The following is a 27511-nucleotide window of genomic DNA, read 5'->3' as shown; positions in this document are numbered from 1 at the left end:
GTTTCAGCCTGATTGGATCTTGTTTTCACACAAATGAACCCAGAATGATGTGAAATTGTGCTTCGTGCAACATAATTCTGGGTGCCATTTAAAAACCATAAGTGCTAATGACTCCATTCCTTTTTGTGGTTGTAGGGGCTGTTGATTGGAGTACACTAAAACAAACCTGATCTCTCTAGGACATTCAGAAGCCAAGTTATATGCCCACAAATGTGTAACTGGACTACTTCTTTAAATTTACACCAGATCCGGTGACATTTGGGACATGGTTTGACCCCCGTAAGAAAGTGCTATCATCATGAAACGTTCAGATCACTTACAACTCAATAGATTCTACTTTTCTGTGACGTTTCAGCCTGATTGGACCTTGTTTTCACATAAATGGACCCAGAATGATGTGAAATTGTGCTTTGTGCAACATAATTCTGGGTGCCGTTTAAAAACCATAAGTGCTAATGACTCCATTCCTTTTTGGGGTTGTAGGGGCTGTTAATTGGAGTACTCTAAATCAAACCTGACCTCTCTAGGACATTCAGAAGAAACGTTATAAGCCCACAAAAGTGTAACTGGACTACTTATTTAAAGTGACACCAGGCCCGGTGACCTTTGGGACATGGTTTGACCCCTATAGGAATGTGCGATCATCATGAAACGTTCAGATCACTTACAACTCAATAGATTCTACCTTCTTGTAATGTTTCAGCCTGATTGGACCTTGTTTTCACCAAGCCCCCACAATGCCGCTCAGAAAATGGTCCCATCCCGGAAGTAAGAAAAATTGCAGTTCCACCCTCATCCGCTGGGGGCTGGTGCCAGAAGCGAGCAAATCCTCATTGACTCCCATGTTAAAAATGCCGATTTCACAGCAGAAATAAACATGTTTACAGCCTGGTGCCAAAACATGTTTTTTGTCTAAATTATCTAGTTTATACTCATGACAACTCTGAGGGGGGTGAATTTTTTTCTCACTCTTCTGTTTAAGTGTATTGAAAGCCTAAAATTCTGTATAATTAATGAGCATCCGACACACGTGACCGCCGCCTCAGACCCACGTGACCACAGAGCTAGCTCCGTGGAAAGGCCTCAGTACAGCCTCGGTCTGGCTTGGAAACTGCTCCGGCATTTTGAGTCTCTGTGTTTGTGTATTCTTCTTTGGATATTATTGGTGCAATTGTTGGACAAAATGACTTGCAGTGGTATTAATTGCACTAATAGAGCGTCCAAGGAGTCTCCACTTCATTTTTTTCGGTAAGTTAAAATCTATATTCGTATTTTATGTCACTGCTACCTTTAAACTAGCTGAGTTTACCGAAGTAGCTAGCTAACTATCAGTTTAACATGTAGCATGTACTGTTTAACCATGAAATTTAAATGTAAAATACGGTAAAATAATTAATAGGGCATATTTAGATGGGTAATAGGGTAAAACCCAGTGCATTTAAGATAAAAATGGGTTGAAATATGACGGAGCGCTAAGAGGGAGACTTCTGTGTCCATTCTTCCATCCGGTAATCCCCAGCGGTCAGGCCGGGCAGCCTGGACGATCCGGCGCCTATTTGCTGCGCCTAGCTGCTGCGCGGTCTGACCGCTCGTGGAGTTTTTCATGTCTGACTTTAACCGCATCTAATACTGTATTACGGCGTGAGCGCAACAGCGACAACTTAATATCGATGTGTAAGCAGCCTGAGTGGTAGGGTGTTTTCATCTGAACCCTCCAGCAGGCTATGCTGCACTATTGACGTGTTAGCGCGCGGCGCTAACAACTTAGCAACGTGACATGTCTCTGAGAAAGCGTAAAACACGGACGCTTCTTCTGAAGCGGAAAATAACACCTCTTCTTAAGCAGAGCAGGATGTCGCCTCGGCTCGTTCACGGCCGAGCCGGACTGAGCTCGATAACATTGACCAAGCACAGCCACTGGGCCGTTGTAGCTGCCACCAGGCCTGCTGAAGGAACTCCAGCGGGTTTCATCAGACTCATAAAGTTTCTTGTTTTTGCTGGGGATTTCTGTATTTTACCGCTCCCTCCTGCAGTCTTCCCCTATTAAAATTTAAAATGTGTAACTTTATGTATTGTGATGAATGACTAATATTCATGTTAAACTGAAACGTTAGGCATTTAGGGGGAAAAAACAAAATAATAAACATTATACAGATGTCAAATAAATCAAACTGTAATTAAACTATATATTTTCAAAGTCATATAGACAGCATGATGGTTTGTGTGATCCGCGCGGTTTCACTTACACCCCTTTAATGATCAGGCTGTTTTTTATTATTTTTATCAGCTGATAGCAGTTAAAATTATGGTAAAAAATAATTTTATCTGTTTTTGATAACTTAATGCCCAGGAAGAGCATCTTCCTGGGCATTAAATATAACCCAAATGTTTTATTATGAGCAGATCTGATGAAGGTTTAGACAAGCAGTCTGCAAAGTAAAACTTGTTTAGAGTCCAAACTCTTACTAAAGCTTTTGAAAAGAAAAAATGGTTGAATTTTGAGAAATATCCACAACAGGGGAGCGAGACCTCTGAAAAATGTATATTTTCTCTGAATTCATAGAATAATGTGAAGATTCTGGGAAAAGTTGGGATTCTGAGATTAAAACGTAAATCTTTCTAATCATAATTCTGGCAGTTTTTGTGTCCTTCTGCTGTGGAAAGTCGTGCAACATGAAGATACTGAGAAGATGCTTACAACCTGTATTTTTATTCCATCCATAAATAAAATCATGAGCTATTTTTTTAATCCAAATTTGATCCAAAGGGCCATCGTTGGTTCCAGACCCGTTCTAGAACATTCCTCTAATCTTAAAGTCATCATCAGTTTCTTCCTTTTAACAAATATTTATTTGTTCAAATATTTAATATTTATAACTGGAATATTTGTTCCTCCCTCTCCCACTGCAGTTAGTCCTGTCCTGCAACCCTGTTTTTGCAGCTTAGTGAAGCCAACCATCACTAACCGGGGGGTGGTTTTGGACCCAGAGATGCGGATGGACTCCCACATTTGCCAGGTGGTTAGATCCTGCTTTTCCCGGCTTCGCCAGCTACCAAAGATGAAGTCCATCCTGAAAGACGTGTCATATTTTCTCCCCAAGCTGGACCTGACCGTCATGTATCGGTCCAAAATAGTGTGATGATATTGTGTTTTTGTACATAACAGACTTTTTAACAGACAAATTTGTCGCATTCTCCTACACCTCTTCACGGGCTCGCCACAGTAAATATTCTATTTGGCAAGAGATAAACTTTATTGTATTTATCCTAGTGAATCTATAATTAAACGGGTAAACTAGTAGTAGCACATCCAACATCAAAGAAAGTAAAATGTTATTATCAGGAGAGGGAGAATGTTTAAGTGGTTAGCAGCAGTGTGCTAGCCGATGGCCCCCTCCATGAGGCCACCACAGCTCAACAGAACATCGTTGTAGCTTCTTCTGGGGAGAAAAACACTTAGAGAGAAAATAAAGTTAACAGCTGAAATAATACAGTTAAAGAGCAGATTGTAGAAGAAAGAAACCCCTGGGTTAAACTGGTCTGTCTACTGCATAATGCTGAACTCTAACATGTGTCCTCAGGGAAGGACCTGATTGGTGTCCAGAACCTGCTGAAGAAGCACCAGGCTCTGCAGGCTGAGATCACAGGTCATGAACCTCGCATCAAGGCTGTCACCCAGAAAGGAGAGACCATGGTGGAAGAAGGTAGAGCAGGTCTGGTCCTGACATGTTTCTGAGGTGTCTGCAGGTTCTGGCTCACTTTTTTTGGGTCCAGGTCACTTCGCTGGTGAGGAAGTGAAGACTAAACTGTGGGAGCTTCATGGACGTTGGGACATGCTGAAGGCCAAGGCGTCCCAGAGGAGGCAGGACCTGGAGGACTCTCTGCAGGCCAAACAGTACTTTGCGGATGCTAATGAGGCCGAGTCCTGGATGAGGGAGAAGGAGCCCATCGTTGGAAGTCCAGACTAAGGGAAAGACGAGGACTTGGCCGAGGTATGGAAGTCCCTTCCTGAGAAACTCCAATCGCTTTTCTTTGCTCTCTTTCCAGTCCTTCATAGTGTTTCTGTATTTGGCATTTCCTTCGGTTGTCTACCAGACGTCGTTGCTCGTTTAAGCGTCTCATGGGTTAGGAGTAGAAGTGCTGGCCTCGCACAGGAAGTGATGACAAACGTGTTCCCGTCGCTCTTATTTCAAACGGTTTACAAGCTGTGATGTGTGTTCCCGCTGCAGAGCAGCCATGACACGTGGCAGCCGGCAGAAGGCTCACGCTTTTCCACTAAACACCCGCAGAGCTACGTCTGCGGTGAACTGAGCAGGGTTTGTTTTACGGTGGCGGATCCGATTGGACCATCGCTGCGAGAAAGCTCCACTTGTGTCAGACGAGCTGAAGGTTCTGATGTTCTGCTCCACAGGCTCTCCTGAAGAAGCACGAGGCCCTGATGTCGGACCTGTCGGCTTACGGCAGCAGCATCCAGGCCCTGAAGGAGCAGGCCCAGTCCTGCAGGGTGAGTTCAGAATCCTCGGCCCGTCAGAACATTCTTATCCACCACGTTCTAACACCAGACCTGTTAACCCGACAGCAACAAGGTGATCAGCAGGTGCTTTTGTCCTGCAGGACCTGAAGGCCAATGAGTCCCGCCTGAGGGACATCAACAAGGTGGCATCTGAACTGGAGTCAGAAGGTCTGATGGCTGAGGAGGCTCCTATGGTTCAGGCTCAGGTGAGCGTCACCTGTCTGCAGCAGCTGGTCCCTCTCACTTCCTGGTTTAACTCTGCTCGTCTCTGTTTGTAGCAACAAGAACATCTGGGTTCTGCTCCTGGAAAGGTGCGTGTTGTCCTCCGCCTCCACCAGAACCAGACGTGGTGTTTATGTTACCACTCATTTGTTTGTTTACAGGATGAAGCCGACTCTAACACGGCGTCACCCTGGAAGGTGAGTTCATTCAGCTGATCAGAGGTCACCTCTGATGGCAGCAGTCACGGCCGACCGTGCTGACATCACACAGGAATTCAGGTGACCCGGCAGGCACCAGGTTTTGGTGAAAGTGGGGACATGTCAGCTGGTTGCCATGGCTAGTTATCTTTATGCATCTGTATGACTGCTGACTGGTGTGTGTTTCCTGTGACCTTTGACCTCAGACCGTACGGTTGGGCGTTCAGACGACGGCTAACTTTAATTCCATCAAGGTAAGAGGAAGCTCTTCCCTTCCTGTCTGAGCGATCCGTCTCCAGGTTTCTTCGTCCGGCGTCCAGCCCGCTGGTGTCCACCTTCATCTCACCCTCATCTCACTTCATTTATAGTGCAATACTTTCACATTATCATTTTCCCACACTTCTGTATACCTGTATTTTGTTGTTTTTCAATAAAGAATGACAAATTATTTAAGTTTGGTTTTTGTTGCACACAAATATATATCTGTAAAAAATATCTACAAAGCTAATGTTTACATAACAAGTATGATCGGGTTTTGCAATACGGCACTCAAGTTTATTTTAGTAAGATTTTCAAACCAAGTAAAGTTAGTAAAGAACACATTTCTATTGTCTGCTAAGAAACTGTTGGGATTTAAAATGGGCCTGTTGTACAAATAACTTGTAAATGATTATTCCTCACTTTTGTCTTAACCAAAGAAATTCAAGTAATTGAGCAAAAACATTTATTTTTAACACTACAGTTTATAAAACAGGGCGCAAAGTGTCGGCACATGTATGTATGTCGATGGTCCGCCCCAACCAAACCAAGAGACACAGACGTCAGGGAGGCCAAGGTTGTCTCTGCAGCTCTCTGGGCACCACGCCTCACTCAGCTGTCTCCAATGATCCAAATGGCTATGGAGGAAAAAATAACAGGTTTGGCCTAGCTGTTTAAAGTACAAAACCATTCATGAAGTGGTCAAGACAAGTACTTGGAACTTACACGCTGCGTTGTGTAGCTGACGTTGGAGACACACAGGCTGCCATGGTGACCTTTTAATAGATCTAAGAAAAAAATGTAATAAAAGAATGAACTTAAAAACTCCCAGACCTCATGTCATATTTACTCATCAGCTATGGCTGATTTGTTTGGATCACAGTGAGTTACACTAATTCTAATATATTTTTATTTCTATTATACATACATACTTTTTAACTGTTATTTTCACATGACTGTTATCAGGCTCTCTTGTTCTGGTTCTGATGATAACTCTGTGTCTTCCAGTAAGTTATCTTGTGCTTACTTCATCTGTATAATGTCTCTTTACTTTTGGTAAATTGTACTGAGTCCAGAATAAAGGCTAGTTGGCTGTACAAGATACAAACAAGTATTACGTTTTGGAAATATATGAAACACCGCCAGCATCTGTTAGAGCCTGTGGCGGGGTGCTGAGGGCCGGCTCCAGCCCAGGAATGAGCTCTACACGCCGGCCGGGAGGGTTTGAAACACCGCCATCCTCTCCTCTGCTGGCTGTAAATTCTGTTATGGTTACCGGTGCTTGTGTTGCAATGTGAAACGCTTGGTCTCAGATTTTGTAAGAAAGATAATAAAATGTCCCCCCAAAATACGACTTAAATATATTTTCTCTTCATGATACATTTAATGGCTGGTGCGACTCAGGAGTGATAGCGCAAAAAAAACTACTGAAAACTTGCTCAAAGCAAAATGTTTTCATTACGGAAATAAATTATAAACTTACCGATTTAAAACTTTTTTAATACAGGTACTTCTCACGAACAGGCGCAGAAAACCTCCACCTAAACTCCGTGTAAGGTTCAGGTCGATGGGTGTTCCAGTTAGCTCCGGTTGGGTTGAAGCTAGGTGGCTACATCCGTTAGCTCGGCTCCCACCTCCGCTTTAGCTTTGGGTTAGCCAGGGTTAGCTTCAGGTTAGCTCGTAGCTAGTTCGCCTGGGTGTCGTCACTGAGCCCAGCCTTACAGCCACACCCTCAGCGCCTCCTCTCTTCCCTTTTATGGAATTGTCTGGGCTGGACGGAACCTGTGACACGGTCAAAATGGCGGTGGTGGACACCTCCCATTATGGACAGATAACGTGAAATTGAAGCCTATGGAATCGAATTGTCCAGTATATGTACAGTCTATGGTTTTCACACAAATGGACCCAGAATGATGTGAAATTGTGCTTCGTGCAACATAATTCTGGGTGCCATTTACAAACCAAAAGTGCTAATGACTCCATTCCTTTTTGTGGTTGTAGGGGCTGTTGATTGGAGTACACTAAAACAAACCTGATCTCTCTAGGACATTCATAAGCCAAGTTATAAGCCCACAAATGTGTAACTGGACTACTTCTTTAAATTTACACCAGATCCGGTGACCTTTGGGACATGGTTTGACCCCCGTAGGAAAGTGCTATCATCATGAAACCTTCAGATCACTTACAACTCAATAGATTCTACTTTTCTGTGACGTTTCAGCCTGATTGGACCTTGTTTTCACATAAATGGACCCAGAATGATGTGAAATTGTGCGTTGTGCAACATAATTCTGGGTGCCGTTTACAAACCATAAGTGCTAATGACTCCATTCCTTTTTGGGGTAATTGGGGCTGTTAATTGGAGTACTCTAAAACAAACTTGACCTCTCTAGGATATTCAAAAGCCAAGTTATAAGCCCACAAAGGTGTAACTGGACTACTTCTTTAAAGTGACACCAGGCCCGGTGACCTTTGGGACATGTTTTGACCCCCTTAGGAAAGTGCTATCATCATGAAACGTTCAGATCACTTACAACTCAATAGATTCTACTTTTCTGTGACGTTTCAGCCTGATTGGACCTTGTTTTCACATAAATGGACCCAGAATGATGTGAAATTGTGCTTTGTGCAACATAATTCTGGGTGCCGTTTAAAAACCATAAGTGCTAATGACTCCATTCCTTTTTGGGGTAATTGGGGCTGTTGATTGGAGTACTCTAAATCAAACCTGACCTCTCTAGGACATTCAGAAGAAACGTTATAAGCCCACAAAAGTGTAACTGGACTACTTCTTTAAAGTGACACCAGGCCCGGTGACCTTTGGGACATGGTTTGACCCCCTATAGGAATGTGCGATCATCATGAAACGTTCAGATCACTTACAACTCAATAGATTCTACCTTCCTGTAACATTTCAGCCTGATTGGACCTTGTTTTCACACAAATGGACCCAGAATGATGTGAAATAGTGCTTCGTGCAAGATAATTCTGGGTGCCATTTACAAACCATAAGTGCTAATGACTCCATTCATTTTTGTGGTTGTAGGGGCTGTTGATTGGAGTACACTAAAACAAACCTGATCTCTCTAGGACATTCAGAAGCCAAGTTATAAGCCCACAAATGTGTAACTGGACTACTTCTTTAAATTGACACCAGATCCGGTGACCTTTGGGACATTGTTTGACCCCCTTAGGAAAGTGCTATCATCATGAAACGTTCAGATCACTTACAACTCAATAGATTCTACCTTCCTGAAACGTTTCAGCCTGATTGGACCTTGTTTTCACACAAATGAACCCATAATGATGTGAAATTGTGCTTCGTGCAACATAATTCTGGGTGCCATTTACAAACCATCAGTGCTAATCACTCCATTCCTTTTTGTGGTTGTAGGGGCTTTTGATTGGAGTACACTAAAACAAACCTAACCTCTCTAGGACATTCAGAAGCCAAGTTATTAGCCCACAAAGGTCTAACTGGACTACATCTTTAAAGTGACACCAGGCCCGGTGACCTTTGGGACATGGTTTTACCCCCTATAGGAATGTGCGATCATCTTGAAACGTTCAGATCACTTACAACTCAATAAATTCTACCTTCCTGTAACGTTTCAGCCTGATTGGACCTTGTTTTTACACAAATGAACCCAGAATGATGTGAAATTGTGCTTCGTGCAACATAATTCTGGGTGCCATTTAAAAACCATAAGTGCTAATGACTCCATTCCTTTTTGTGGTTGTAGGGGCTGTTGATTGGAGTACACTAAAACAAACCTGATCGCTCCAGGACATTCAGAAGCCAAGTTATAAGCCCACAAATGTGTAACTGGACAACTTCTTTAAATTGACACCAGATCCGGTGGCCTTTGGGACATGGTTTGACCCCCTTAGGAAAGTGCTATCATCATGAAACGTTCAGATCACTTACAACTCAATAGATTCTACCTTCCTGTAACATTTCAGCCTGATTGGACCTTGTTTTCACACAAATGGACCCAGAATGATGTGAAATAGTGCTTCGTGCAACATAATTCTGGGTGCCATTTACAAACCATAAGTGCTAATGACTCCATACCTTTTTGTGGTTGTAGGGGCTGTTGATTGGAGTACACTAAAACAAACCTGATCTCTCTAGGACATTCAGAAGCCAAGTTATAAGCCCACAAATGTGTAACTGGACTACTTCTTTAAATTGACACCAGATCCGGTGACCTTTGGGACATTGTTTGACCCCCTTAGGAAAGTGCTATCATCATGAAACGTTCAGATCACTTACAACTCAATAGATTCTACCTTCCTGAAACGTTTCAGCCTGATTGGACCTTGTTTTCACACAAATGAACCCATAATGATGTGAAATTTTGCTTCGTGCAACATAATTCTGGGTGCCATTTACAAACCATCAGTGCTAATGACTCCATTCCTTTTTGTGGTTGTAGGGGCTTTTGATTGGAGTACACTAAAACAAACCTAACCTCTCTAGGACATTCAGAAGCCAAGTTATTAGCCCACAAAGGTCTAACTGGACTACATCTTTAAAGTGACACCAGGCCCGGTGACCTTTGGGACATGGTTTTACCCCCTATAGGAATGTGCGATCATCTTGAAACGTTCAGATCACTTACAACTCAATAGATTCTACCTTCTTGTAGCGTTTCAGCCTGACTGGACCTTGTTTTCACACAAATGGACCCAGAATGATGTGAAATTGTGCTTCGTGCAACATAATTCTGGGTGCTATTTACAAACCATAAGTGCTAATGACTCCATTCCTTTTTGTGGTTATAGGGGCTGTTGATTGGAGTATAATAAAACAAACCTGATCTCTCTAAGACATTCAGAAGCCACGTTATAAGCCCACAAATGTGTAACTGGACTACTTCTTTAAATTGACACCAGATCCGGTGACCTTTGGGACATGGTTTGACCCCCTTAGGAAAGTGCTATCATCATGAAACGTTCAGATCACTTACAACTCAATAAATTCTACCTTCCTGTAACGTTTCAGCCTGATTGGACCTTGTTTTCACACAAATGAACCCAGAATGATGTGAAATTGTGCTTCGTGCAACATAATTCTGGGTGCCATTTAAAAACCATAAGTGCTAATGACTCCATTCCTTTTTGTGGTTGTAGGGGCTGTTGATTGGAGTACACTAAAACAAACCTGATCGCTCCAGGACATTCAGAAGCCAAGTTATAAGCCCACAAATGTGTAACTGGACAACTTCTTTAAATTGACACCAGATCCGGTGGCCTTTGGGACATGGTTTGACCCCCTTAGGAAAGTGCTATCATCATGAAACGTTCAGATCACTTACAACTCAATAGATTCTACCTTCCTGTAACATTTCAGCCTGATTGGACCTTGTTTTCACACAAATGGACCCAGAATGATGTGAAATTGTGCTTCGTGCAACATAATTCTGGGTGCCATTTACAAACCATAAGTGCTAATGACTCCATTCCTTTTTGTGGTTGTAGGGGCTGTTGATTGGAGTACACTAAAACAAACCTGATCTCTCTAGGACATTCAGAAGCCAAGTTATAAGCCCACAAATGTGTAACTGGACTACTTCTTTAAATTGACACCCGATCCGGTGACCTTTGGGACATGGTTTGACCCCCTTAGGAAAGTGCTATCATCATGAAACGTTCAGATCACTTACAACTCAATAGATTCTACCTTCCTGCAACGTTTCAGCCTGATTGGACCTTGTTTTCACACAAATGAACCCAGAATGATGTGAAATTGTGCTTCGTGCAACATAATTCTGGTGCCATTTACAAACCATAAGTGCTAATGACTCCATTCCTTTTTGTGGTTATAGGGGCTGTTGATTGGAGTATAATAAAACAAACCTGATCTCTCTAAGACATTCAGAAGCCACGTTATAAGCCCACAAATGTGTAACTGGACTACTTCTTTAAATTGACACCAGATCCGGTGACCTTTGGGACATGGTTTGACCCCCTTAGGAAAGTGCTATCATCATGAAATGTTCAGATCACTTACAACTCAATAAATTCTACCTTCCTGTAACGTTTCAGCCTGATTGGACCTTGTTTTCACACAAATGAACCCAGAATGATGTGGAATTGTGCTTCGTGCAACATAATTCTGGGTGCCATTTAAAAACCATAAGTGCTAATGACTCCATTCCTTTTTGTGGTTGTAGGGGCTGTTGATTGGAGTACACTAAAACAAACCTGATCGCTCCAGGACATTCAGAAGCCAAGTTATAAGCCCACAAATGTGTAACTGGACAACTTCTTTAAATTGACACCAGATCCGGTGGCCTTTGGGACATGGTTTGACCCCCTTAGGAAAGTGCTATCATCATGAAACGTTCAGATCACTTACAACTCAATAGATTCTACCTTCCTGTAACATTTCAGCCTGATTGGACCTTGTTTTCACACAAATGGACCCAGAATGATGTGAAATAGTGCTTCGTGCAACATAATTCTGGGTGCCATTTACAAACCATAAGTGCTAATGACTCCATTCCTTTTTGTGGTTGTAAGGGCTTTTGATTGGAGTACACTAAAACAAACCTAACCTCTCTAGGACATTCAGAAGCCAAGTTATAAGCCCACAAAGGTGTAACTGGACTACATCTTTAAAGTGACACCAGGCCCGGTGACCTTTGGGACATGGTTTTACCCCCTATAGGAATGTGCAATCATCTTGAAACGTTCAGATCACTTACAACTCAATAGATTCTACCTTCTTGTAGCGTTTCAGCCTGATTGGACCTTGTTTTCACACAAATGGACCCAGAATGATGTGAAATTGTGCTTCGTGCAACATAATTCTGGGTGCCATTTACAAACCATAAGTGCTAATGACTCCATTCCTTTTTGTGGTTGTAGGGGCTGTTGATTGGAGTATAATAAAACAAACCTGATCTCTCTAGGACATTCAGAAGCCACGTTATAAGCCCACAAAGGTGTAACTGGACTACTTCTTTAAATTGACACCAGATCTGGTGACCTTTGGGACATGGTTTGACCCCCTTAGGAAAGTGCTATCATCATGAAACGTTCAGATCCCTTACAACTCAACAGATTCTACCTTCCTGTAACGTTTCAGATTGATTGGACCTTGTTTTCACACAAATGGACCCAGAATGATGTGAAATTGTGCTTCGTGCAACATAATTCTTGGTGCCATTTACAAACCATAAGTGCTAATGACTCCATTCCTTTTTGTGGTTGTAGGGGCTGTTGATTGGAGTACATTAAAACAAACCTGATCTCTCTAGAACATTCAGAAGCCAAGTTATAAGCCCACAAATGTGTAACTGGACTACTTCTTTAAATTGACACCAGATCCGTGACCTTTGGGACATGGTTTGACCCCCTTAGGAAAGTGCTATCATCATGAAACGTTCAGATCACTTACTACTCAATAGATTCTACCTTCCTGTAACGTTTCAGCCTGATTGGATCTTCTTTTCACACAAATGAACCCAGAATGATGTGAAATTATGCTTCGTGCAACATAATTCTGGGTGCCATTTAAAAACCATAAGTGCTAATGACTCCATTCCTTTTTGTGGTTGTAGGGGCTGTTGATTGGAGTACACTAAAACAAACCTGATCTCTCTAGGACATTCAGAAGCCAAGTTATAAGCCCACGAATGTGTAACTGGACTACTTCTTTAAATTTACACCAGATCCGGTGACCTTTGGGACATGGTTTGACCCCCGTAGGAAAGTGCTATCATCATGAAACGTTCAGATCACTTGAAACTCAATAGATTCTACTTTTCTGTGACGTTTCAGCCTGATTGGACCTTGTTTTCACATAAATGGACCCAGAATGATGTGAAATTGTGCTTTGTGCAACATAATTCTGGGTGCCGTTTAAAAACCATAAGTGCTAATGACTCCATTCCTTTTTGGGGTTGTAGGGGCTGTTAATTGGAGTACTCTAAATCAAACCTGACCTCTCTAGGACATTCAGAAGAAACGTTATAAGCCCACAAAAGTGTAACTGGACTACTTCTTTAAAGTGACACCAGGCCCAGTGACCTTTGGGACATGGTTTGACCCCTATAGGAATGTGCGATCATCATGAAACGTTCAGATCACTTACAACTCAATAGATTCTACCTTCTTGTAATGTTTCAGCCTGATTGGACCTTGTTTTCACACAAATGGACCCAGAATGATGTAAAATTGTGCTTCGTGCAACATAATTCTGGGTGCCATTTACAAACCATAAGTGCTAATGACTCCATTCCTTTTTGTGGTTGTAGGGGCTGTTGATTGGAGTACACTAAAACAAACCTGATCTCTCTAGGACATTCAGAAGCCAAGTTATAAGCCCACAAATGTGTAACTGGACTACTTCTTTAAATTTACACCAGATCCGGTGACCTTTGGGACATGGTTTGACCCCCGTAGGAAAGTGCTATCATCATGAAACCTTCAGATCACTTACAACTCAATAGATTCTACTTTTCTGTGACGTTTCAGCCTGATTGGACCTTGTTTTCACATAAATGGACCCAGAATGATGTGAAATTGTGCTTTGTGCAACATAATTCTGGGTGCCGTTTACAAACCATAAGTGCTAATGACTCCATTCCTTTTTGGGGTAATTGGGGCTGTTAATTGGAGTACTCTAAAACAAACTTGACCTCTCTAGGATATTCAAAAGCCAAGTTATAAGCCCACAAAGGTGTAACTGGACTACTTCTTTAAAGTGGCACCAGGCCCGGTGACCTTTGGGACATGGTTTGACCCCCTTAGGAAAGTGCTATCATCATGAAACGTTCAGATCACTTACAACTCAATAGATTCTACTTTTCTGTGACGTTTCAGCCTCATTGGACCTTGTTTTCACATAAATGGACCCAGAATGATGTGAAATTGTGCTTTGTGCAACATAATTCTGGGTGCCGTTTAAAAACCATAAGTGCTAATGACTCGATTCCTTTTTGGGGTAATTGGGGCTGTTGATTGGAGTACTCTAAATCAAACCTGACCTCTCTAGGACATTCAGAAGAAACGTTATAAGCCCACAAAAGTGTAACTGGACTACTTCTTTAAAGTGACACCAGGCCCGGTGACCTTTGGGACATGGTTTGACCCCCTATAGGAATGTGCGATCATCATGAAACGTTCAGATCACTTACAACTCAATAGATTCTACCTTCTTGTAACGTTTCAGCCTGATTGGACCTTGTTTTCACACAAATGGACCCAGAATGATGTGAAATTGTGTTTCGTGCAACATAATTCTGGGTGCCATTTACAAACCATAAGTGCTAATGACTCCATTCCTTTTTGTGGTTGTAGGGGCTGTTGGTTGGAGTACATTAAAACAAACCTGATCTCTCTAGGACATTCAGAAGCCAAGTTATAAGCCCACAAATGTGTAACTGGACTACTCCTTTAAATTGACACCAGATCCGGTGACCTTTGGGACATGGTTTGACCCCCTTAGGAAAGTGCTATCATCATGAAACGTTCAGCTCACTTACAACTCAATAGATTCTACATTCCTGTAACGTTTCAGCCTGATTGGACCTTGTTTTCACACAAATGAACCCAGAATGATGTGAAATTGTGCTTCATGCAACACAATTCTGGGTGCCATTTACAAACCATAAGTGCTAATGACTCCATTCCTTTTTGTGGTTGTAGGGGCTGTTGATTGGAGTACACTAAAACAAACCTGATCGCTCCAGGACATTCAGAAGCCAAGTTATAAGCCCACAAATGTGTAACTGGACATCTTCTTTAAAATGACACCAGATCCGGTGGCCTTTGGGACATGGTTTGACCCCCTTAGGAAAGTGCTATCATCATGAAACGTTCAGATCACTTACAACTCAATAGATTCTTCCTTCCTGTAACATTTCAGCCTGATTGGACCTTGTTTTCACACAAATGGACCCAGAATGATGTGAAATAGTGCTTCGTGCAACATAATTCTGGGTGCCATTTACAAACCATAAGTGCTAATGACTCCATTCCTTTTTGTGGTTGTAGGGGCTGTTGATTGGAGTACACTAAAACAAACCTGATCTCTCTAGGACATTCAGAAGCCAAGTTATAAGCCCACAAATGTGTAACTGGACTACTTCTTTAAATTGACACCAGATCCGGTGACCTTTGGGACATGGTTTGACCCCCTTAGGAAAGTGCTATCATCATGAAACGTTCAGATCACTTACAACTCAATAGATTCTACCTTCCTGTAACGTTTCAGCCTGATTGGACCTTGTTTTCACACAAATGAACCCAGAATGATGTGAAATTGTGCTTCGTGCAACATAATTCTGGGTGCTATTTACAAACCATAAGTGCTAATGACTCCATTCCTTTTTGTGGTTATAGGGGCTGTTGATTGGAGTATAATAAAACAAACCTGATCTCTCTAAGACATTCAGAAGCCACGTTATAAGCCCACAAATGTGTAACTGGACTACTTCTTTAAATTGACACCAGATCCGGTGGCCTTTGGGACATGGTTTGACCCCCTTAGGAAAGTGCTATCATCATGAAACGTTCAGATCACTTACAACTCAATAGATTCTACCTTCCTGTAACATTTCAGCCTGATTGGACCTTGTTTTCACACAAATGGACCCAGAATGATGTGAAATAGTGCTTCGTGCAACATAATTCTGGGTGCCATTTACAAACCATAAGTGCTAATGACTCCATTCCTTTTTGTGGTTGTAGGTGCTGTTGATTGGAGTACACTAAAACAAACCTGATCTCTCTAGGACATTCAGAAGCCAAGTTATAAGCCCACAAATGTGTAACTGGACTACTTCTTTAAATTGACACCAGATCCGGTGACCTTTGGGACATGGTTTGACCCCCTTAGGAAAGTGCTATCATCATGAAACGTTCAGATCACTTACATCTCAATAGATTCTACCTTCCTGTAACGTTTCAGCCTGATTGGACCTTGTTTTCACACAAATGAACCCAGAATGATGTGAAATTGTGCTTCGTGCAACATAATTCTGGGTGCCATTTACAAACCATAAGTGCTAATGACTCCATTCCTTTTTGTGGTTGTAAGGGCTTTGGATTGGAGTACACTAAAACAAACCTAACCTCTCTAGGACATTCAGAAGCCAAGTTATAAGCCCACAAAGGTGTAACTGGACTACATCTTTAAAGTGACACCAGGCCCGGTGACCTTTGGGACATGGTTTTACCCCCTATAGGAATGTGCAATCATCTTGAAACGTTCAGATCACTTACAACTCAATAGATTCTAACTTCTTGTAGCGTTTCAGCCTGATTGGACCTTGTTTTCACACAAATGGACCCAGAATGATGTGAAATTGTGCTTCGTGCAACATAATTCTGGGTGCCATTTACAAACCATAAGTGCTAATGACTCCATTCCTTTTTGTGGTTGTAGGGGCTGTTGATTGGAGTATAATAAAACAAACCTGATCTCTCTAGGACATTCAGAAGCCACGTTATAATCCCACAAAGGTGTAACTGGACTACTTCTTTAAATTGACACCAGATCTGGTGACCTTTGGGACATGGTTTGACCCCCTTAGGAAAGTGCTATCATCATGAAACGTTCAGATCACTTCCAACTCAACAGATTCTACCTTCCTGTAACGTTTCAGATTGATTGGACCTTGTTTTCACACAAATGGACACAGAATGATGTGAAATTGTGCTTCGTGCAACATAATTCTGGGTGCCATTTACAAACCATAAGTGCTTATGACTCCATTCCTTTTTGTGGTTGTAGGGGCTGTTGATTGGAGTACATTAAAACAAACCTGATCTCTCTAGGACATTCAGAAGCCAAGTTATAAGCCCACAAATGTGTAACTGGACTACTTCTTTAAATTGACACCAGATCCGGTGACCTTTGGGACATGGTTTGACCCCCTTAGGAAAGTGCTATCATCATGAAACGTTCAGATCACTTACTACTCAATAGATTCTACCTTCCTGTAACGTTTCAGCCTGATTGGATCTTGTTTTCACACAAATGAACCCAGAATGATGTGAAATTGTGCTTCGTGCAACATAATTCTGGGTGCCATTTAAAAACCATAAGTGCTAATGACTCCATTCCTTTTTGTGGTTGTAGGGGCTGTTGATTGGAGTACACTAAAACAAACCTGATCTCTCTAGGACATTCAGAAGCCAAGTTATAAGCCCACAAATGTGTAACTGGACTACTTCTTTAAATTGACACCAGATCCGGTGACCTTTGGGACATGGTTTGACCCCCTTAGGAAAGTGCTATCATCATGAAACGTTCAGATCACTTACAACTCAACAGATTCTACCTTCCTGTAACCTTTCAGATTGATTGGACCTTGTTTTCACACAAATGGACCCAGAATGATGTGAAATTGTGCTTCGTGCAACATAATTCTGGGTGCCATTTACAAACCATAAGTGCTAATGACTCCATTCCTTTTTGTGGTTGTAGGGGCTGTTGATTGGAGTACATTAAAACAAACCTGATCTCTCTAGGACATTCAGAAGCCAAGTTATAAGCCCACAAATGTGTAACTGGACTACTTCTTTAAATTGACACCAGATCCGGTGACCTTTGGGACATGGTTTGACCCCCTTAGGAAAGTGCTATCATCATGAAACGTTCAGATCACTTACTACTCAATAGATTCTACCTTCCTGTAACGTTTCAGCCTGATTGGATCTTGTTTTCACACAAATGAACCCAGAATGATGTGAAATTGTGCTTCGTGCAACATAATTCTGGGTGCCATTTAAAAACCATAAGTGCTAATGACTCCATTCCTTTTTGTGGTTGTAGGGGCTGTTGATTGGAGTACACCAAAACAAACCTGATCTCTCTAGGACATTCAGAAGCCAAGTTATAAGCCCACGAATGTGTAACTGGACTACTTCTTTAAATTTACACCAGATCCGGTGACCTTTGGGACATGGTTTGACCCCCGTAGGAAAGTGCTATCATCATGAAACGTTCAGATCACTTAAAACTCAACAGATTCTACTTTTCTGTGACGTTTCAGCCTGATTGGACCTTGTTTTCACATAAATGGACCCAGAATGATGTTAAATTGTGCTTTGTGCAACATAATTCTGGGTGCCGTTTAAAAACCATAAGTGCTAAAGACTCCATTCCTTTTTGGGGTTGTAGGGGCTGTTAATTGGAGTACTCTAAATCAAACCTGACCTCTCTAGGACATTCAGAAGAAACGTTATAAGCCCACAAAAGTGTAACTGGACTACTTCTTTAAAGTGACACCAGGCCTGGTGACCTTTGGGACATGGTTTGACCCCCTATAGGAATGTGCGATCATCATGAAACGTTCAGATCACTTACAACTCAATAGATTCTACCTTCTTGTAACGTTTCAGCCTGATTGGACCTTGTTTTCACACAAATGGACCCAGAATGATGTGAAATTGTGCTTCGTGCAACATAATTCTGGGTGCCATTTACAAACCATAAGTGCTAATGACTCCATTCCTTTTTGTGGTTGTAGGGGCTGTTGGTTGGAGTACATTAAAACAAACCTGATCTCTCTAGGACATTAAGAAGCCAAGTTATAAGCCCACAAATGTGTAACTGGACTACTCCTTTAAATTGACACCAGATCCGGTGACCTTTGGGACATGGTTTGACCCCCTTAGGAAAGTGCTATCATCATGAAACGTTCAGCTCACTTACAACTCAATAGATTCTACATTCCTGTAACGTTTCAGCCTGATTGGACCTTGTTTTCACACAAATGAACCCAGAATGATGTGAAATTGTGCTTCATGCAACATAATTCTGGGTGCCATTTACAAACCATAAGTGCTAATGACTCCATTCCTTTTTGTGGTTGTAGGGGCTGTTGATTGGAGTACACTAAAACAAACCTGATCGCTCCAGGACATTCAGAAGCCAAGTTATAAGCCCACAAATGTGTAACTGGACAACTTCTTTAAAATGACACCAGATCCGGTGGCCTTTGGGACATGGTTTGACCCCCTTAGGAAAGTGCTATCATCATGAAACGTTCAGATCACTTACAACTCAATAGATTCTTCCTTCCTGTAACATTTCAGCCTGATTGGACCTTGTTTTCACACAAATGGACCCAGAATGATGTGAAATAGTGCTTCGTGCAACATAATTCTGGGTGCCATTTACAAACCATAAGTGCTTATGACTCCATTCCTTTTTGTGGTTGTAGGGGCTGTTGATTGGAGTACACTAAAACAAACCTGATCTCTCTAGGACATTCAGAAGCCAAGTTATAAGCCCACAAATGTGTAACTGGACTACTTCTTTAAATTGACACCAGATCCGGTGACCTTTGGGACATGGTTTGACCCCCTTAGGAAAGTGCTATCATCATGAAACGTTCAGATCACTTACAACTCAATAGATTCTACCTTCCTGTAACGTTTCAGCCTGATTGGACCTTGTTTTCACACAAATGAACCCAGAATGATGTGAAATTGTGCTTCGTGCAACATAATTCTGGGTGCTATTTACAAACCATAAGTGCTAATGACTCCATTCCTTTTTGTGGTTATAGGGGCTGTTGATTGGAGTATAATAAAACAAACCTGATCTCTCTAAGACATTCAGAAGCCACGTTATAAGCCCACAAATGAGTAACTGGACTACTTCTTTAAATTGACACCAGATCCGGTGGCCTTTGGGACATGGTTTGACCCCCTTAGGAAAGTGCTATCATCATGAAACGTTCAGATCACTTACAATTCAATAGATTCTACCTTCCTGTAACATTTCAGCCTGATTGGACCTTGTTTTCACACAAATGGACCCAGAATGATGTGAAATAGTGCTTCGTGCAACATAATTCTGGGTGCCATTTACAAACCATAAGTGCTAATGACTCCATTCCTTTTTGTGGTTGTAAGGGCTTTTGATTGGAGTACACTAAAACAAACCTAACCTCTCTAGGACATTCAGAAGCCAAGTTATAAGCCCACAAAGGTGTAACTGGACTACATCTTTAAAGTGACACCAGGCCCGGTGACCTTTGGGACATGGTTTTACCCCCTATAGGAATGTGCAATCATCTTGAAACGTTCAGATCACTTACAACTCAATAGATTCTACCTTCTTGTAGCGTTTCAGCCTGATTGGACCTTGTTTTCACACAAATGGACCCAGAATGATGTGAAATTGTGCTTCGTGCAACATAATTCTGGGTGCCATTTACAAACCATAAGTGCTAATGACTCCATTCCTTTTTGTGGTTGTAAGGGCTTTTGATTGGAGTACACTAAAACAAACCTAACCTCTCTAGGACATTCAGAAGCCAAGTTATAAGCCCACAAAGGTGTAACTGGACTACATCTTTAAAGTGACACCAGGCCCGGTGACCTTTGGGACATGGTTTTACCCCCTATAGGAATGTGCAATCATCTTGAAACGTTCAGATCACTTACAACTCAATAGATTCTACCTTCTTGTAGCGTTTCAGCCTGATTGGACCTTGTTTTCACACAAATGGACCCAGAATGATGTGAAATTGTGCTTCGTGCAACATAATTCTGGGTGCCATTTACAAACCATAAGTGCTAATGACTCCATTCCTTTTTGTGGTTGTAGGGGCTGTTGATTGGAGTATAATAAAACAAACCTGATCTCTCTAGGACATTCAGAAGCCACGTTATAAGCCCACAAAGGTGTAACTGGACTACTTCTTTAAATTGACACCAGATCTGGTGACCTTTGGGACATGGTTTGACCCCCTTAGGAAAGTGCTATCATCATGAAACGTTCAGATCACTTACAACTCAACAGATTCTACCTTCCTGTAACGTTTCAGATTGATTGGACCTTGTTTTCACACAAATGGACCCAGAATGATGTGAAATTGTGCTTCGTGCAACATAATTCTGGGTGCCATTTACAAACCATAAGTGCTTATGACTCCATTCCTTTTTGTGGTTGTAGGGGCTGTTGATTGGAGTACATTAAAACAAACCTGATCTCTCTAGGACATTCAGAAGCCAAGTTATAAGCCCACAAATGTGTAACTGGACTACTTCTTTAAATTTACACCAGATCCGGTGACCTTTGGGACATGGTTTGACCCCCGTAGGAAAGTGCTATCATCATGAAACCTTCAGATCACTTACAACTCAATAGATTCTACTTTTCTGTGACGTTTCAGCCTGATTGGACCTTGTTTTCACATACATGGACCCAGAATGATGTGAAATTGTGCTTTGTGCAACATAATTCTGGGTGCCGTTTACAAACCATAAGTGCTAATGACTCCATTCCTTTTTGGGGTAATTGGGGCTGTTAATTGGAGTACTCTAAAACAAACTTGACCTCTCTAGGATATTCAAAAGCCAAGTTATAAGCCCACAAATGTGTAACTGGACTACTTCTTTAAAGTGACACCAGGCCCGGTGACCTTTGGGACATGGTTTGACCCCCTTAGGAAAGTGCTATCATCATGAAACGTTCAGATCACTTACAACTCAATAGATTCTACTTTTCTGTGACGTTTCAGCCTCATTGGACCTTGTTTTCACATAAATGGACCCAGAATGATGTGAAATTGTGCTTTGTGCAACATAATTCTGGGTGCCGTTTAAAAACCATAAGTGCTAATGACTCCATTCCTTTTTGGGGTATTGGGGCTGTTGATTGGAGTACTCTAAATCAAACCTGACCTCTCTAGGACATTCAGAAGAAACGTTATAAGCCCACAAAAGTGTAACTGGACTACTTCTTTAAAGTGACACCAGGCCCGGTGACCTTTGGGACATGGTTTGACCCCCTATAGGAATGTGCGATCATCAAGAAACGTTCAGATCACTTACAACTCAATAGATTCTACCTTCTTGTAACGTTTCAGCCTGATTGGACCTTGTTTTCACACAAATGGACCCAGAATGATGTGAAATTGTGCTTCGTGCAACATAATTCTGGGTGCCATTTACAAACCATAAGTGCTAATGACTCCATTCCTTTTTGTGGTTGTAGGGGCTGTTGGTTGGAGTACATTAAAACAAACCTGATCTCTCTAGGACATTCAGAAGCCAAGTTATAAGCCCACAAACGTGTAACTGGACTACTTCTTTAAATTGACACCAGATCCGGTGACCTTTGGGACATGGTTTGACCCCCTTAGGAAAGTGCTATCATCATGAAACGTTCAGATCACTTACTACTCAATAGATTCTACCTTCCTGTAACGTTTCAGCCTGATTGGATCTTGTTTTCACACAAATGAACCCAGAATGATGTGAAATTGTGCTTCGTGCAACATAATTCTGGGTGCCATTTAAAAACCATAAGTGCTAATGACTCCATTCCTTTTTGTGGTTGTAGGGGCTGTTGATTGGAGTACACTAAAACAAACCTGATCTCTCTAGGACATTCAGAAGCCAAGTTATAAGCCCACGAATGTGTAACTGGACTACTTCTTTAAATTTACACCAGATCCGGTGACCTTTGGGACATGGTTTGACCCCCGTAGGAAAGTGCTATCATCATGAAACGTTCAGATCACTTAAAACTCAATAGATTCTACTTTTCTGTGACGTTTCAGCCTGATTGGACCTTGTTTTCACATAAATGGACCCAGAATGATGTGAAATTGTGCTTTGTGCAACATAATTCTGGGTGCCGTTTAAAAACCATAAGTGCTAAAGACTCCATTCCTTTTTGGGGTTGTAGGGGCTGTTAATTGGAGTACTCTAAATCAAACCTGACCTCTCTAGGACATTCAGAAGAAACGTTATAAGCCCACAAAAGTGTAACTGGACTACTTCTTTAAAGTGACACCAGGCCCGGTGAACTTTGGGACATGGTTTGACCCCTATAGGAATGTGCGATCATCATGAAACGTTCAGATCACTTACAACTCAATAGATTCTACCTTCTTGTAATGTTTCAGCCTGATTGGACCTTGTTTTCACACAAATGGACCCAGAGTGATGTGAAATTGTGCTTCGTGCAACATAATTCTGGGTGCCATTTACAAACCATAAGTGCTAATGACTCCATTCCTTTTTGTGGTTGTAGGGGCTGTTGATTGGAGTACACTAAAACAAACCTGATCTCTCTAGGACATTCAGAAGCCAAGTTATAAGCCCACAAATGTGTAACTGGACTACTTCTTTAAATTTACACCAGATCCGGTGACCTTTGGGACATGGTTTGACCCCCTTAGGAAAGTGCTATCATCATGAAACCTTCAGATCACTTACAACTCAATAGATTCTACTTTTCTGTGACGTTTCAGCCTGATTGGACCTTGTTTTCACATACATGGACCCAGAATGATGTGAAATTGTGCTTTGTGCAACATAATTCTGGGTGCCGTTTAAAAACCATAAGTGCTAAAGACTCCATTCCTTTTTGGGGTTGTAGGGGCTGTTAATTGGAGTACTCTAAATCAAACCTGACCTCTCTAGGACATTCAGAAGAAACGTTATAAGCCCACAAAAGTGTAACTGGACTACTTCTTTAAAGTGACACCAGGCCCGGTGAACTTTGGGACATGGTTTGACCCCTATAGGAATGTGCGATCATCATGAAACGTTCAGATCACTTACAACTCAATAGATTCTACCTTCTTGTAATGTTTCAGCCTGATTGGACCTTGTTTTCACACAAATGGACCCAGAGTGATGTGAAATTGTGCTTCGTGCAACATAATTCTGGGTGCCATTTACAAACCATAAGTGCTAATGACTCCATTCCTTTTTGTGGTTGTAGGGGCTGTTGATTGGAGTACACTAAAACAAACCTGATCTCTCTAGGACATTCAGAAGCCAAGTTATAAGCCCACAAATGTGTAACTGGACTACTTCTTTAAATTTACACCAGATCCGGTGACCTTTGGGACATGGTTTGACCCCCTTAGGAAAGTGCTATCATCATGAAACCTTCAGATCACTTACAACTCAATAGATTCTACTTTTCTGTGACGTTTCAGCCTGATTGGACCTTGTTTTCACATACATGGACCCAGAATGATGTGAAATTGTGCTTTGTGCAACATAATTCTGGGTGTCGTTTACAAACCATAAGTGCTAATGACTCCATTCCTTTTTGGGGTAATTGGGGCTGTTAATTGGAGTACTCTAAAACAAACTTGACCTCTCTAGGATATTCAAAAGCCAAGTTATAAGCCCACAAATGTGTAACTGGACTACTTCTTTAAAGTGACACCAGGCCCGGTGACCTTTGGGACATGGTTTGACCCCCTTAGGAAAGTGCTATCATCATGAAACGTTCAGATCACTTACAACTCAATAGATTCTACTTTTCTGTGACGTTTCAGCCTCATTGGACCTTGTTTTCACATAAATGGACCCAGAATGATGTGAAATTGTGCTTTGTGCAACATAATTCTGGGTGCCGTTTAAAAACCATAAGTGCTAATCACTCCATTCCTTTTTGGGGTAATTGGGGCTGTTGATTGGAGTACTCTAAATCAAACCTGACCTCTCTAGGACATTCAGAAGAAACGTTATAAGCCCACAAAAGTGTAACTGGACTACTTCTTTAAAGTGACACCAGGCCCGGTGACCTTTGGGACATGGTTTGACCCCCTATAGGAATGTGCGATCATCATGAAACGTTCAGATCACTTACAACTCAATAGATTCTACCTTCTTGTAACGTTTCAGCCTGATTGGACCTTGTTTTCACACAAATGGACCCAGAATGATGTGAAATTGTGCTTCGTGCAACATAATTCTGGGTGCCATTTACAAACCATAAGTGCTAATGACTCCATTCCTTTTTGTGGTTGTAGGGGCTGTTGGTTGGAGTACATTAAAACAAACCTGATCTCTCTAGGACATTCAGAAGCCAAGTTATAAGCCCACAAATGTGTAACTGGACTACTCCTTTAAATTGACACCAGATCCGGTGACCTTTGGGACATGGTTTGACCCCCTTAGGAAAGTGCTATCATCATGAAACGTTCAGCTCACTTACAACTCAATAGATTCTACATTCCTGTAACGTTTCAGCCTGATTGGACCTTGTTTTCACACAAATGAACCCAGAATGATGTGAAATTGTGCTTCATGCAACATAATTCTGGGTGCCATTTACAAACCATAAGTGCTAATGACTCCATTCCTTTTTGTGGTTGTAGGGGCTGTTGATTGGAGTACATTAAAACAAAACTGATCTCTCTAGGACATTCAGAAGCCAAGTTATAAGCCCACAAATGTGTAACTGGACTACTTCTTTAAAGTGACACCAGGCCCGGTGACCTTTGGGACATGGTTTTTACTCCCTATAGGAATGTGCGATCATCATGAAACGTTCAGATCAATTACAACTCAATAGATTCTACCTTCTTGTAATGTTTCAGCCTGATAGGACCTTGTTTTCACACAAATGAACCCAGAATGATGTGAAATTGTGCTTCGTGCAACATAATTCTGGGTGCCATTTACAAACCATAAGTGCTAATGACTCCATTCCTTTTTGTGGTTGTAAGGGCTTTTGATTGGAGTACACTAAAACAAACCTAACCTCTCTAGGACATTCAGAAGCCAAGTTATAAGCCAACAAAGGTGTAACTGGACTACATCTTTAAAGTGACACCTGGCCCGGTGACCTTTGGGACATGGTTTTACCCCCTTAGGAAAGTGCTATCATCATGAAACGTTCAGATCACTTACAACTCAACAGATTCTACCTTCCTGTAACGTTTCAGATTGATTGGACCTTGTTTTCACACAAATGGACCCAGAATGATGTGAAATTGTGCTTTGTGCAACATAATTCTGGGTGCCATTTAAAAACCATAAGTGCTAATGACTCCATTCCTTTTTGTGGTTGTAGGGGCTGTTGATTGGAGTACACTAAAACAAACCTGATCTCTCTAGGACATTCAGAAGCCAAGTTATAAGCCCACAAATGTGTAACTGGACTACTTCTTTAAATTTACACCAGATCCGGTGACCTTTGGGACATGGTTTGACCCCCGTAGGAAAGTGCTATCATCATGAAACGTTCAGATCACTTACAACTCAATAGATTCTACTTTTCTGTGACGTTTCAGCCTGATTGGACCTTGTTTTCACATAAATGGACCCAGAATGATGTGAAATTGTGCTTTGTGCAACATAATTCTGGGTGCCGTTTAAAAACCATAAGTGCTAATGACTCCATTCCTTTTTGGGGTTGTAGGGGCTGTTAATTGGAGTACTCTAAATCAAACCTGACCTCTCTAGGACATTCAGAAGAAACGTTATAAGCCCACAAAAGTGTAACTGGACTACTTCTTTAAAGTGACACCAGGCCCGGTGACCTTTGGGACATGGTTTGACCCCTATAGGAATGTGCGATCATCATGAAACGTTCAAATCACTTACAACTCAATAGATTCTACCTTCTTGTAATGTTTCAGCCTGATTGGACCTTGTTTTCACACAAATGGACCCAGAATGATGTGAAATTGTGCTTCGTGCAACATAATTCTGGGTGCCATTTACAAACCAAAAGTGCTAATGACTCCATTCCTTTTTGTGGTTGTAGGGGCTGTTGATTGGAGTACACTAAAACAAACCTGATCTCTCTAGGACATTCAGAAGCCAAGTTATAAGCCCACAAATGTGTAACTGGACTACTTCTTTAAATTGACACCAGATCCGGTGACCTTTGGGACATGGTTTGACCCCCGTAGGAAAGTGCTATCATCATGAAACCTTCAGATCACTTACAACTCAATAGATTCTTCTTTTCTGTGACGTTTCAGCCTGATTGGACCTTGTTTTCACATAAATGGACGCAGAATGATGTGAAATTGTGCTTTGTGAAACATAATTCTGGGTGCCGTTTAAAAACCATAAGTGCTAATGACTCCATTCCTTTTTGGGGTTGTAGGGGCTGTTAATTGGAGTACTCTAAATCAAACCTGACCTCTCTAGGACATTCAGATGAAACGTTATAAGCCCACAAAAGTGTAACTGGACTACTTCTTTAAAATGACACCAGGCCCGGTGACCTTTGGGACATGGTTTGACCACCTATAGGAATGTGCGATCATCATGAAACGTTCAGATCACTTACAACTCAATAGATTCTACCTTCTTGTAACGTTGCAGCCTGATTGGACCTTGTTTTCACACAAATGGACCCAGAATGATGTGAAATTGTGCTTTGTGCAACATAATTCTGGGTGCCGTTTAAAAACCATAAGTGCTAATGACTCCATTCCTTTTTGAGGTAATTGGGGCTGTTGATTGGAGTACTCTAAATCAAACCTGACCTCTCTAGGACATTCAGAAGAAACGTTATAAGCCCACAAAAGTGTAACTGGACTACTTCTTTAAAGTGACACCAGGCCCGGTGACCTTT

The 27511-nt window shown here is 41.7% G+C and overlaps 1 protein-coding gene and 1 long non-coding RNA gene across 4 annotated transcripts; one reads left to right on the top strand and one right to left on the bottom strand.

Moving 5' to 3' along the window:
- The first annotated feature begins 3835 nt into the window (after nt 1–3835).
- Nucleotides 3836–5380, top strand: LOC139069741 (spectrin alpha chain, non-erythrocytic 1-like). Of its 3 annotated transcripts, XM_070550639.1 has the most exons (6): nt 3836–3992; nt 4412–4504; nt 4615–4719; nt 4792–4824; nt 4897–4932; nt 5139–5380. In XM_070550639.1, exons 2-6 carry the CDS (start codon nt 4439–4441, stop codon nt 5214–5216), a joined length of 318 nt encoding a protein of 105 aa, XP_070406740.1. In that variant the 5' UTR covers nt 3836–3992; nt 4412–4438; the 3' UTR covers nt 5217–5380. The 3 variants fall into 3 exon arrangements, with proteins under 3 accessions (XP_070406740.1, XP_070406738.1, XP_070406739.1); XM_070550637.1 differs by having other exon boundaries at nt 4792–4932; XM_070550638.1 differs by lacking the exon at nt 5139–5380 and having other exon boundaries at nt 4792–5037.
- A 262-nt stretch (nt 5381–5642) lies between these two features.
- On the bottom strand, nt 5643–6898 carry LOC139069742 (uncharacterized). The gene is made up of 3 exons (XR_011520433.1): nt 6674–6898; nt 5917–5978; nt 5643–5828 (listed from the first exon to the last, which is right to left on the bottom strand). It is a non-coding gene; the product is annotated as an uncharacterized lncRNA (long non-coding RNA).
- Nucleotides 6899–27511: the final 20613 nt, after the last annotated feature.

This window comes from Nothobranchius furzeri, chromosome 4, assembly GCF_043380555.1.
Source record: "Nothobranchius furzeri strain GRZ-AD chromosome 4, NfurGRZ-RIMD1, whole genome shotgun sequence".
NCBI lineage: Eukaryota > Metazoa > Chordata > Actinopteri > Cyprinodontiformes > Nothobranchiidae > Nothobranchius > Nothobranchius furzeri.
The sequence above is the reverse complement of the archived record's forward strand: the minus strand, read 5'-3'. Positions and strand labels throughout refer to the sequence as shown.